Raw genomic sequence first — 13,661 nt, forward strand, 5'->3', positions numbered from 1 at the left:
AAACAGATAATAATTCATCCATTTCATTGTCTGCTGACCTTTATGAAGTGGGATAACACTTTATCTTTTGGGTGCCTCTTCCTTTCTCGAGCTTGGGTTATGGAGGGTTACTGTCCCTTCCCCCAAACCAGATCCCTTTGCAAGGACTCAATTTTGCAAGCTTAGCAAAGGATCAGTCAAGCCCTCCAAGCCCCCCCAGCCCATGGGAAGTGTTCCTCCATCTCTCCCGTGGCTGTGGAGCTCAGCAGGACTTTGGTACAGTACCTCAGTACTGAGCAGCTCTCCACTGCAGGGGATGGAGGAATCCACATTGTGTCCCAAAATGTACAGCACTACTAAATCCCAGCCCTGTAAGAGCTTATCAACCCTAAAATAACTTTCCAACAAAGATGGGGGGGGATCTCTGTGTGTGAACCATGACCTTGACACTCAGTGAAGCCCAAGGTCAGTCACACTGTCCTTTAGGGCAGGAGAAAGTTGTTCAGGTGCCTTGTTTTCCCTGCCTTCTATCCCAAACTTCCATGGTGTATTTTAAGAGAAGGGGCTGTGTGCTTTTTCCTCTGGTTTTGCCTTTGAATGATGTAAAATTTAAATATGAGGAAAAAGTTACGTAACAGATAATTTGGTGTGACAAGTGTAACTTTATCTGTTTGCAGAATCCTCCACAAACAAATCTTTCCCCAAACTGTGTCACGAAGAAGGAGCTCTTCCAAGCCCAAGATTTCTCCAGTCATCAGTGTTTGTAGCTGGGTGTGTACATGGGTGATATCACTCCTGAATTCCCCTGGCAGGAGGTGGAACACACACCTGACAAAATCTGAACGGTGCAGCCTCACAAGTGTCTCAGATAATCTTGCCCATTGAATTTTAGCCTTCAATCCAGAACAGATACCAGCCCATTGCATGGAAATGACACACAGTGCTGGAATTGCAGAAATGCAGACATCTCCAGAGCCTTTTCCCCCCCCGAATGGATTGACTGACACTAGAGAATCTGCTTTATTCATGAAAGTGATGAATTATGGGCACGTTAGTTGGGGAGGGACAGATGAGAGCAGGAGGCAGCTGCCTCCACTGGGGGGAGGGAGGTGTAAAACGATGGGGGATCTGGCAAATGGTTTGCTGAATATGTGCTGGCAGGGTAGAGCTGGCATGAGGATCAGCTGGGAAGCACAGCATGGAAGGGAATGAAAACCCAGGGCTGTCCAGGGCAGTAAGTTTTGTATGGAGATGGGAATGTGTCTGGATCAGGGGCTTCTAGGATATTTCAGGGATTTCAAGATGGACATGGGATAGAGGAAACAACATCAGGAGAGATGATCTGAAGGTCTGCTGACTAAAGTAGAGAAGGGAGACCAGGTTCCAGGGAGTTCCAGACAGGTGATAAATGGATGCTTTTGCAATTTCAGAGAGACAGGAAGCAGCAGAGCATCAGGAGAGGCAGCTGGACACAGAAGCCAAATCCTGTGGCAGCAGTGCCGTTGCAGGGGTTAGTAGTGTCATGCAGCAGTGATGGAGCAGTGTGGGCCAGGAGCAGCCACCCGGTGAGCATGGATTGGACTTTGGGAAACACCCTCAGTGAGCAGTTAAAGACCCTGACCCAGGCAGGCCATGTGCATTTATTCCCATGCTGTCTGCAGAGCTTTGTGTGCAAATACAATATGGAAGAACAGGCCCCAGGTTCCCCCTTCCCACCACCGAAGGGTAAAAGCTTTCCTTAATTTCAATAATTGCAAGCAAGATGTCTCTAATTCACTCCCTTGGCATTGCTTTTCTTCCAACCCCTTGAACTGTTCTACATCTGGAAGGGCTGTGATGGCAGCTCAGATCCAATTTCAGCCTATCTCATGTAATTACACTCCGTAAGCTGTTTCCCTCCTAACCCCCAGACCTGGAAGCTGCTGTTTCCCTCCTCTAGGAATACCAGCCTCAATCAGCAGCGCAGCACGGAGCCCGCCTGTCATTTCCTCCACGTCCCAGCACTGCAGGATGACTAATTGCTCCCACATGGAAACCCACTCCCTCCTGAACACAATGAGCTGGGGAGCTGAGAACTGGAAACCTCATTGCCCGCAGGTCCCCCGAGGAGTCCGGGGGGGATCTCAGAGGGATGGATGTACCTTTGAGCATTTTTACGGCAACTGTTTTGCAGGTTGAAGATTTATCAATGCCAAAAGCAGACGCCTCCACCACCTTCCCAAAAGCACCATGACCCAGTGTTTTACCTAGAGGAGCAAGAGTCAAGAGTGAGCCCAGGGGACCAACAGTGTGGATCAGGAGGGAGGGGAACATGCAACCTGAGCTGTGCAAGAGATCCCAGGCACAACACACAGCCCGACAGGCGCAGAAGCTGGATCACATATTGCAGCATATGGATATATAGGGGGGGATTTATATCCATATGGCTTTGATGCGATACAGGACGGGATAGAACAGAGGAGAATAAATCGATCTGCACTCAGCTGAAGGCAAGGCTGACACATACACATGCCCGGAAGGTAAAAACGTTACCTAGGGCTGTCCTGAAGCCCAAGAAAGTCAGTTTGCGTGGATTGTGGATCCCTGATCTCTCAGGAATCATGAAGAGAGCCAGTTGAGGCACTCAGGCAGTCACAGCCCTTTAACCCTTCAGTAATTGACATTGATTTGAGGGCAAAGCTTTACTAAATGGAATAAAAGATTATATTTTATGTTCTCTTCCATTTGAATTGTCATGCCTGTGTTACCTGGTATGCTCTGAGGGCTCTGACCCCCAGTGCAGCAGAGTGCACCGGGCATCACGGATAGTCTGACTTTATGTCCAACCATCATCTCAGCTTTTGTGATTTTTGTCTATCTCCTTCTTCCATGTTTTCCAGCTGAAGCCCCAAGAGCATACACAAATACAGATATATTCCCCACACTCCTCAGATCACACAGATGTTACTGTTTAGCTATACAAACACAACTTGCTTTTTACATTTCCCTGCTCCATCAGCCAGTAAGCTGAGCTGGTAGAAGAAAATTGGTTCATTTTTTCATGCTAGCTCTTTACAATTCAAAGCCAAGTTCAGATGGTCAATAAGGAATTGATTATTTGATGAATTGATAGGTTTCTTCAAAATAAAATTCTCTGAAAGACTGTGACCTTTTGGATTGACTTCTCCTTTTCCTCTATGAGAATGAAACCATACTTTCGGCAGGGACAGCACCTGGAGGTACCTTTCTTCTCTGTCAATAGTTTGGCTTCACTTTTCCAAGGCAGAAAAAGAGGTGCCAGCTATTTTGACATAGTCAACATCTTTCCTTTCCTTACCACCCTTGCTCCACCCTCCATTAAGGACGATCCTGAGCTCTGTGATCCTTGATCCAAGGATGTAGTACCTTGGCACTAAAGGATAGGCTGCTCCTGGGTTATACAACAGATTCACTGGAATTGAGGACTGTTAGGAATCCTCCTTCTCCAAGAAAAGCCCCAAAGCACTCACCCAGCCTCAACCTGTCCCTTGGGAACTCCCACTTGCTGCTGTCGTAGGGAAGGCGGTCGCACTGCTCATCAAGAGGCATCTCCTCCGGATCCATGATAATGGACAGGTATCCTGTCTTAATATCTGTGGCATCGGGCTACAAACAGGGGGTGCAGAAATTATTCACAGTGTTTACCCTGCAACTCTGATAGGAGAGAGCTGTGGAGGCTGAGGGATGTCTGGGGAGTTCCCTGCACTCCAGACTTAGCTCTCCAATTTATTCTGAACCATCACTCCAGCCTCCTGCCTCTCCTTATTTTCCATCGATGTTTATGTGTGCCTGCCACTCATGGCTGTTGGGAAGAGTCACTGATTGATGCTGGTAAACACTCTGAGGACACAAAATTGCTGCCTTCTACCTGTCTCAGTGAAAGGAAATCAGTGCTTTTCCATGGGAGCTCCAGGAGTTGCCCTTCCTGGTGCACTAGAGAGCATTTTGCCATTTTTATAGTTTATATATTTTGTTTTGCAGTCTTGATTCTCCATAGCTATCCACTTTGTGGCTATTGCTTATTACAATTTAAAATGGGCGGAAAGCTGGTGGAATCTGCCACTTCTGATGCTGCAAAGAGAGAAATTCTGCTTGGATGGCTCCAGTGAGGGGACTGGCATGGGGGTAAAATATAACAGGAAATTCAGCATTGTCCACAGCTCAGTTAAACTGAGGTCAAGGAGGAGAACGTGAATTTAATCACTGTATTTGCAATAGGAGGAGAAATCTTACTCAAATGTTGGAGACCAGCACTGGGACTGCAGTTTGATGAGATTTAAAAGAGAGAGCTGTGCTTGCCTTGCTGTTTGCTGTTTGGTTTAGGAAAAACAGACCTAAATTCTTTGGAACTTAACTGCAAGTTTACTTTCCTGAGTCACAAAAGGGAGGTGAAAGAAGAGCAAGACTGGCAGACCAAATAAGCTGTGTGGTTTGAGTGCATTTCCAGGATCTTTCTTGAAACAGAGCCTCTTTTAATATCTGTGTTTCAGAAACAAGTGCTGAAGTCAAGCCCTCATTTTAGAACGTATAGGATTATTTTTTTGTTTCTTAATCTCACAGGCCAGTTTGACTCATGAAGAGGGAGGTGCCTGATTTTATGGTACCAGAGGAGTGGGTAGAAACCTCACAAGTGCAAGGGATGTCTGGAGAAGTCAATGGACTGCCAGCAGAAACCTTGAGCTGAATTTTATAGGGACATTTTGCCCAGTTTTCTACCATCTGTCCCAAACATTCATCCCTGAACTCTGATGTTACACATTAACTTGAGTCTGATCACAGACTCTGTGCAATGTAGGAGTTCTTACTTTTCTCAGTTTCCTGATGAAGAGGGTGAGGAGGAGCCAGAAGAGAGTGGCAGCCAGCCCAGTGCACACCAAAATGATCACTTCGATGTTGGATTTCTCCTCAGAGCCTGCAGGTTAAATGTACAACCACATGATAAACACAGTCCATGACTGAAGAACAGTTCTCCTCAGCCCCACAGAACATCTGCACTTCCCTCAGGCTGGGCCTCACCTTGTATTTTGATGAAGGCCGACGTGCTGTCCTGGCCTAGCTCGTTGGATGCCCGGCACTCATAGAGCCCCTCGTCATCCTTCTTCACCCTCTCAATGACCAGAGTGTTATTTTCCATGGAAATTCCTGTTGTAAGGGATTTTGGTTAATATTGGCACAGTAACCTACCTGCCTGGAAGTGCTTTTAGGAGCCAGAGAACTGAAAGACAGCTCCCATCCATCCAGCTCTGGCACGTGCTGGTGTTTGGAGGCATCTTAACCCTGTGCTCCTCATTCTGGCCTGGCAACAACCTTTCCCTGATATTTTTTTCTCCTCAACAATTATATAAATTTCTTGGGGGTCATTTAACCAAGAGCAAATGTGGCTATTAATTTAGAGTGGACAGAGCCCGAGAAAACTTCTCTGGAAGTTAGTGAAGGGATGGGAGGACAGGTTGTCTGATAGCAATAAGATACACTGGGGAAAAAGGGAACTCGGTGGAACTACTGGAGAAAGATGACATCTTGGAGGCTGTGGAAAGTGATGGACTTCTAACACGTGGAACATGGAAATCAGGTTATGTCCATCCCTGGAAAAATCACTGTGTGGAGCAATCCTGGACTCACAGGCAGCCAGGGGCTAGAGTGGAGTGGGAAGAGAGAGGTTGCCTACATATGACCTATGAGACTTTTCTACGTTTAATCTTCCAAGTTTAATTTTTCCTGACTTGTGGCATTACACCAAGAGCTCATCTGTTTCATTAAGGATATGACTGGGGCAGAAAGAGGGAAACGGGTCAGGCTTTGAATCCAAAAGGGAAGGACATTTCGAATTTCTGGGTGTTCTGCCTGTGAATCCCGTTGTTGTTAACAAGAGCACTGCACAGAACTTGCCATGCACAGTACTGAAATATTTACCCTGAGGTGTTTTCTCCAAATATTTTATTTATGTTTCCATTGGTTAGATGAGTTACAAGCTTGTCCCTCCAGAATTATTTATAAAATTTCAGTAGCTATAAAGTGTTTCTCTCAGAACATTCTGATCTGAATTATGGATGATCCTAGATTTCCTACCTAGTCCAGGATGCAAAATTAAAGTCACAGGACCAGCTACTGACATGGGATCCTCCATGATTCATGGGAGATCTCAGGACATGCTCTGCTCTGCACTGAGGCAGCTTCACCTCAGTTCTGAGGGCAGTTTTGGGTACTACAATGTAAAAGGACATGAAGCCATTAGAGAGGACCCAAAGGAGGCCACAAGGATGGGGAAGGGTCTGGAGGGGCCACGTGAGGAGCAACTGAGGGCACTTTGTGTGTTCAGCTGGAGGAGACTGAGGGGAGACCTCACTGGGATCTTCAATATCCTCATGAGGGGCAGGAAAGAGGCTCTGATCCCTGCTCTGTGGGACCAGGGACAGGACTGAGGGAATGGCTGGAGCTGTGCCAGGGCAGGGTCAGGTTGGATCTCAAGGAAAGGTCCTTCCCCCAGAGGGTGATTGGCACTGACCAGGCTCCCCGGGGCAGTGGGCACAGCACCAAGGCTGCCAGAGCTCCAGGAGGGTTTGGACAACGCTCTGAGGGACAGGGTGGGATTGTTGGGGTGTCTGTGCAGGGCCTGGAGTTGGACTCAAAGATCCTGATGGGTCCCCTCCAACTCAGGATATTCTGTGATTCTGTGACAGAGCTGAGAAGAAGCTCCAGGCTCAGGTGAGGGAGCCCGTGGTGGCACTGTACCTGTCCAGTTCTGGACCAGCTGAGCTGAGAGCACATCCCCCTTCCTGTGCTGGGGGAGATCAAGGATGGGGCATATGCACCTCACCTCTGGGAGGTGACTGCTGCAGTATATCCTGCTCGGGACATCTGACAGCCCAGCCTGGGGTTGTCAGACCCACCTGACAAGCAGGTACACTGTGTATCTCCATTTTGTACCCAAGTGTTGTCTCCCCAGGCCGAGCAGCAGTGCTCCCTGATTTACCAGTGCCATGCTATGTGCAGGCTGCCAGGCTCTGCACACAGGAGCATCCATGGGCAGCCCTTGGGATGCAACCACTTTCCTTGACCTCCAAGGCCAATGTGGAGATGCAGCAGTGCTCTGATATCCTGGGATTTGTGTGTGTGTGCGCCCCGAGGCTGTGGGCACCATCCTGGCTCAGCCCTGTGTTGTGGTGACCCTGCCATCCATTATCCCATATCCTACACAATTCCTCACCTGAAGCTGCTGAGATGGGGTATCCATTCTTCCTCCATGTCACCTGTGGCTCTGGGGTCCCGCTGACCCTGCACTCCAGCAGGATCTTCCCGCTGATGTTGACCTCCAGGTCCGTGAGGTTCTGGATCACGAACGGCGCTGCCTTTGCTGCAGCCACAAAGGGAAAGAGCCACAGTGAGCCCTGGGAAGGCAGCTCCCTCAGCTCTGCCATCCCCACTCCTTACACAGCCTCTCAGGGCTGGATAGGGCAAAGATTGGGCCAAAATTCCCCCAGAGATTGTGGGAGGAGTGGAGGAGTTTGTCTGGCTTATTTTCAAACTGACTAAGCTTAGATTCAACTGCAGCTCAAACCTCCTCGAGTTTCTCATCCTCTGAAGAAAACAAAGGACAGTGAGTGGGTGGTGCACATGCAGAGTGAACACAAAAAAAGAGAGGAGGCAAAGAGGAAACAGTTCTAAAGGTTTTATATCCTCCATCATGAGTGCAGTTACTTACTACAAAGCATGTTAACCCCCACTTTACGTTCATTTCTAACAGGTACAGGACAGCAATGAGTAAAATCACAAGCACAGCACAAAAAAATCCCCCAAACCTGCACTAAGGACAAGTAGCTGATGGCTGTTGGAACACTGAAAAGACCCTGTTTGAAATAGGGGAAGGAGGGCTGGTTTGGAGGGGCATTTCCATGTGTGTTCTCCACAAGAATTGCCTCTGCCATGTACCAGACAAGTAACAGACCCCTGTCACCCTCAGAGGAATGTAATCACAATTCCAGTTCTCCATGGATGTATTCCCAGTTCAGCTGTGTTTTTCCCACAGCCATCCTGTGTGGGTGTCTGTGTAGGTGGGAACCTGCCTGACTGAATAAAAGGACATGCCACGGGAGAGGGAAGTGAAGTGCCTGAATGCAGAGTGCAGGGCAGGCCCAGAGCCTCAGGCAGGGGATGCTCAGGGTGGCTCCAGTGCTCCGGCTTTGGGGATCAGCCAAAGCACCAGCACTGCCATTCCTTCCCTTCCTCCCACCTCAGGACAAGGTCTGACAATAACTTACCTTCCACTGTGGTATCAGAGCTGTGGTAGCCACAGCTGAGGTGGGCTGAGCATCCCCCTGTGTGTGCCTGACTGGGAGAGGGTTCCTGGCTGCCCAGGGCATGTCCTGGTTCACCCCAGCAGGGATGGAGCCAGCACAGCACTGCCCTGCCCTGCTTTCCCTCAGTGACAGGTGCTCATGGCTCATGTCCCCTCAGTGTCCCATGAGCCACTGGTGTACATGGAGAAGCCAGTCTGAAAATCCCTGTGTAGGACTGGGATCCTGCTCCCTGCCTTGCTGCTCGTTGTTTCACTTCTCCATTTCTGTGCTTTGGGCTTTTCTTCACCACTGGAAGACAGTCAATAAATCCACCCATTCCAGCAGCCCCTTTTCTTCTGAGGAGGCCTAGAGAGGATCACCCACTTTCTTCACTAGGAAGCAGAAGCAACTTCACTAATTTTCGGTAACTTTCTACTGGAAGAAGTATCCCACTCTTTATATTCCCACAGCCAGGCAGCAGGATCTGCAGTGTTACTGTTTTTATGACAGTAAAAGAGTTGGGGGCTTGGGTATAAATAATAAAATACTGGTTTTACTATGAAGTGCATTCCACTTACCCAGCATAAATGGCACATGTCACTTGATTATACACTTGACCAGTGACATTTGAGACTACATTTGCTGGATCCAAATCTATTTAGGTATCTCTGGCAGCTGGGAGTGTGTGGAGTTTTCTACCAAAGTCATGTGGATCTGGAGTGACAGTCCCAAGTTACAGAGTTGTGCTGTCAGTACCATGGGGGGTGATGGCTTTTGTCCTCAGTCAATCATATCTGCACCCAGCATGGAGTTAGGAAGATGAAGTGCTGCTGAAATCACCTTTATGTCTAAGGCAAATACTTTATCCAGACCCAGCAGTGGCTTGGATGACTAATGTGTAATGTGCATGGCAGGCTGTCAATCCACATGCAGTAACAGGAAAAAATTAACCCAAACCAGGGCACAAAGTCTACATTAGAACTCCAATATAAAGGTAACCCCACTGCCACTCTCTGCTGGCACCTACCTCTCACCAGGAGCTGTGTGTGCTGCTCCAGCGTGTCCGTACTGTTGTGCTGGTTCTGAGCTCGGCACTTGTAGAGACCACTCTGCTCCTTTGTGACGTTGAGAATGACCAGTGTCAAAGAGATGGAATATTTGCCAGTTTTCCTGATCAAGGAGTCGCTGGGAGCTGCCCCTGGGGAGGGGAGGTGCCAGGCCAGGTGGGTGTAGATGTACCTGGAGGCCCGGCAGGTCAGCCGGACGTCGCTGCCCACGATGGCTGTGACCTGGGGGGCTGTTTGCAACCCAGAGGGCACATCTGGGGGGAACAGAAAACGTGTTTGCAATTAAGTCACAGCTGAGGAGATCTCTGGCTGCCTGGTGGCTTCTGAGTGGTCAAATTTCCAAGGCCATGATGGAAGGAGCCAGGTCTAATGAGACCCACGTTTGCACGTGGTAACAGGCACTGGGGTTGGGAATTAGGGGAGTGAAGGTCCCTCTCACAGCCCATTACTGACCTGTGGCAGTACAGCCCTCAGTATTCTAATCATTCCACTTTCAAGTAATGAATTGAAAGCTTATAAATAGGAGTAGTTAATGGGCTGAGGGAGTTTAATCAAGAGGTGTTTACAGAGCCATAGTGTTGTCTACTCTCTTATACGGATCTGAATCATGGGTCATCTACCGCCACCACCTGCGACTCCTCGAACGCTTCCATCAACGCTGCCTTCAAACAATCCTAAACATCCACTGGTCAGATTATGTGACCAACACATCTGTTCTAGAATAAGCAGCAGTCACAAGCATCGAGGCCATGTTGCTGAGAACACAGCTGTGCTGGGCAGGGCACGTCTGCAGGATGAAGGACCAACCACCGCCTCCCTAAGATCCTGCTTTATGGGGAACTTGCCACCGGCTGCTGCAAGAGAGGAGCCCCAAAGAGAAGACACAAGGACTCCCCAAAACAACATCTCAGCCTTGGTCATATTGATCATCATAACTGGCCTATTCTGGCCTCCAATCAGGAGGTCTGGAGACACCCCATCTCTAACGCTGCTGCTTCCTTTGAGAACGCAGCAGGATCACCATCAAAGAGAAAAGACAACGCAGAAAGAACTTGCCGATACCATCCAAGGAGTCTTTCTGCTGTGCCTTTTGCAACCTGACGTGTCTATCTCGCATTGGCCTCTTTAGCCACCAGCGCGCTTGTAACAAATGTGGGTAGAGCCCTCCCCAAATCTTCGTTCGCGAAGCCCAGCCATGATGATGATCTATCCAGGTAGACAAATGTGTTCATAAGCTCTTCCCTTTCTACCTGCAATCAGTGCTTGAAAATATAATTGCACAGGAATAAAGAAACCCATTCCCATCTCTCAGGAGTAACATTTTCTTCACCACTGAACAGTATACTCAATAATCTCTTATATCAACTATGCCAATATTTATTTTCATCACATGTGCCTGGGTGGATATTTACTTGATCACTGCAGATTAACTGATCTAATGATGTACAAGTCCTTGAGGCCCTTATATTTAGCAGGGAAATACTCTGAGGCATGACTCCAATCTAGCCACAGAAGAGTAAGCTGGTTTTTGCTATATTTTTAGTAACTTTTCACTCCAGAAAAAAAAAAAAATCAATTTTCCCGAAGTGGCAAACTGAAGTCATGTGAAGACAAGAAAAACTGTTGGAGCAGAAGGCCAGAGCCTGGCCTACAGACACATTCCTGTTGCTGCATTTGCCACCAGAGACCTGCAATTAAACTGGAGCTGAAAGATACTCTATTCCCTTTTTAGTCTATTTGTTTGAGGGATCTATCCACTCAGCAGACCTGAATGAGAGCACATGGACAACCACAGGGACCTGGAATTATTTTGCTGTCTGTTAGGTCAGGGTTTTCAAGTAGTTGAGAGTTATGAGGAGCCCCTTAGAGATGTTACCAGGATGGGACAGGGATGGACTCTGGGCCACCTTCTGAACAGGAACAGCACTTGCAGTAAATCTGAGAGATTCTTGCTTCAGCATCAAGCTGTTGGTAAGATGCTTTCTCAGGCCAGGATGGAATGGATGGTACTTTGGGAAAGACAGAAGTTAAAGAGGAGCAAGTGTGCACTGCACTTGCCATGTAACAGATTCCACATGGGAGCTGGAATTCGGCCCTGTAAACTCCTGCAAAAAGTTCTGCTGAAGCCACAGATGAGCATAAATAGTGAGGCTGTTGAAATAACCAATCTGCCTTAGAATAAATCATATATTATAAAAAAAAACCAGAGCCCCGAAGGAGTTTTCAGATATGATTAAAATTCCCTCTTCTTTACAAGTCATCTGGAATAGAACCCATGAGCTTTGCTTCATGGTTTTTAAAGACTGGCACCAGAAATATTTCACAAAAGATCCCAAAAGAGAAGCAATCCCTGAGGCACAGCTGTGGAAATTGTTATTTTTCTTTTCTTTCCCTGTCAGGAAATTTCAGTTTACCCTGTGCAGTGTATTAGGCTCAGTTGCTCTCTCTTGTTTGAGCTATACACTCAAGCTGCCCTGTGTAACACATCCATTCCTTACTCCTGATGTCCTGTGCTTCCAGCATGTCAAGGTGATGCTTATCAACATGGGGGCAAAGCCTGAGGGCAGTAGGACCTCTCTAAACAGGAAGAATTGAGATCTAGTGAAAACAGTGGGGTGTGGCAATGAGCAGCATCTCAGTCTCTCTCCTTGGGGGTGGACCTTGTCCCGGTTCCAGATGGGTGAAGTTACTTTCTTCCAGTGGCTGTTCCAGTGCTGTGTTTTGGATTTGGAATTAGAATGGTACTGATAACACACTGATGGCTTGGCTTTTTCCTAAGTCATGTTTATCCTAAGTCAAGGACTTTTTTTTCCTTGTCTCCTGTTTTGTCAGTGAGGAGGTTCCCAAAGGAAACTGGGAGGGAGCAGAGCTGGGGCAGGTAACACAAACTGGCCAAAGGGATATTCCACACCATAGAACACCATTCCCATTCTATAAACTGGAAGGGGCTGATCTGGGTTTGGGAAGGGGGGTCTGGCATGGCTCAGTGTGTGGTGAGCAGTTGCATTGTGTATCACTTGTTTTTTCCATTTTTATTATCATTATTATTGTCATTTACCAGTATTACTGTATTTTACTTTATTTTCAATTATTAAACCGTTCTTATCTCAACATACAAGTTTTACTTTGACTCTTCTCCCCATTCTACCAGGGTGGGGGGACAGAGAGGATTTGTGGTCCTTAATTTCCAGTTGGGCTTAAAACCACAACACTCCTGACCCTGAAACCACAACACTTCTGAACCTGTCAAACCAAAACAGGGGAGAAGTGCCCTTTTACTTGCCTTTTTCTTAGTTTCCCTTCTAAACAGTTGCTCTTTGCTCCAGCAGGAGTTAGAGAACTACGGTGGGTGGCACTTGGCTTGGGTCTGGCACTGCCAGCAGGGGCTGGAGCACCCACCTGACACTGGTGCAAATTCCCAAGGGATTGGAGGTGTTCCTTTCCAAGCCCTGAGTTGTGAGGGATGCCTTGCTGCTGGACTTGAAAGTTGCAAGTTTTTTTCTACCAACTTAACATTCTGGGAGCAGAGGCCTGGCTTGTTTTTCTTATCATTCCTTCTGCTGACATTTTTTATTTAGCATTTGGAATATTTTTAGCTGGAACCTGTGCTATTCTCTCCCATCGTGTTTGCCTTTCAAGCAGCTCTTTCGGCTCCAATAGAATATTCATTGATTTTCATTGCAGTGGAAGGAAAAAGAGAGGGGAAAAAAAAGTCTCTTGCTTTCCTCTCTCTTTTCTCCTCCTACCTGGGTTATCTGGGGAGTAGCTGCAGCTTTGAGAGCACATTTTAAGTCAGTTTGTCTCTTCGACTGCTTTGCTTACATAATCTTGGACCTGAGCAGTGATAACTTCCTCTCTCTGAACAGATACAGTGTTTTATAGGACTCCTAACAATTTGGCTAAAAGAATGCACCAGGGAGCCTTTTCCCTTTTATCAGCAGTCACCAAACATGTGTCTTTCATATTGTGTTACAGGGTTGTAGCCACCAAGTTCCCCCTCAGCTGTGCGGGATTCCACAAATAGGGAAACAGGCCATGGGGGGAGGGAAAAAGGCAGCACAAGTCAAAGGGAAGTCTGGCTCCATTTGTATTTACAAGGAATTAATTGTTTTTAATTTCCTGTGCTTTGCACAGTAATCTGGGTAATTCAAAACTTCTGCTCTTGCCCAAATTCCAGCCCTGTGCCTGTCAGGGTGGGGGGCTGCCACCAGGCACAGCGAGGTAGGGAGAGTGAGAAAAAGGGAGAGTGAGCCCCCCAACCCGAACCAGTGGGGTGCTTGTCAGAGATCCTGTAAACACATCAGGAATAAGCAGATGCCAG

General features: G+C 47.6%; 1 protein-coding gene across 3 annotated transcripts in view; it reads right to left on the minus strand.

Moving 5' to 3' along the window:
- LOC108498584 (vascular endothelial growth factor receptor kdr-like) overlaps positions 1–13,661 on the minus strand; it is a 137,151-nt gene that overhangs the window by 30,873 nt on the left and 92,617 nt on the right. For 2 of the 3 annotated variants that reach the window (XM_017817463.1, XM_017817454.1), the window contains exons 13-18: positions 9,301–9,594; positions 7,205–7,351; positions 5,014–5,139; positions 4,803–4,909; positions 3,468–3,603; positions 2,121–2,225 (exon numbers count right to left, since the gene is read on the minus strand). In XM_017817463.1, the coding sequence (XP_017672952.1) occupies positions 2,121–2,225; positions 3,468–3,603; positions 4,803–4,909; positions 5,014–5,139; positions 7,205–7,351; positions 9,301–9,594 (915 nt within the window). The remainder of the gene's footprint in view (positions 1–2,120; positions 2,226–3,467; positions 3,604–4,802; positions 4,910–5,013; positions 5,140–7,204; positions 7,352–9,300; positions 9,595–13,661) is intronic. The other variant, XM_017817472.1, reaches the window with a different exon arrangement.

Source organism: Lepidothrix coronata, unplaced genomic scaffold, assembly GCF_001604755.1.
Source record: "Lepidothrix coronata isolate B3197 unplaced genomic scaffold, Lepidothrix_coronata-1.0 Scaffold2, whole genome shotgun sequence".
NCBI lineage: Eukaryota > Metazoa > Chordata > Aves > Passeriformes > Pipridae > Lepidothrix > Lepidothrix coronata.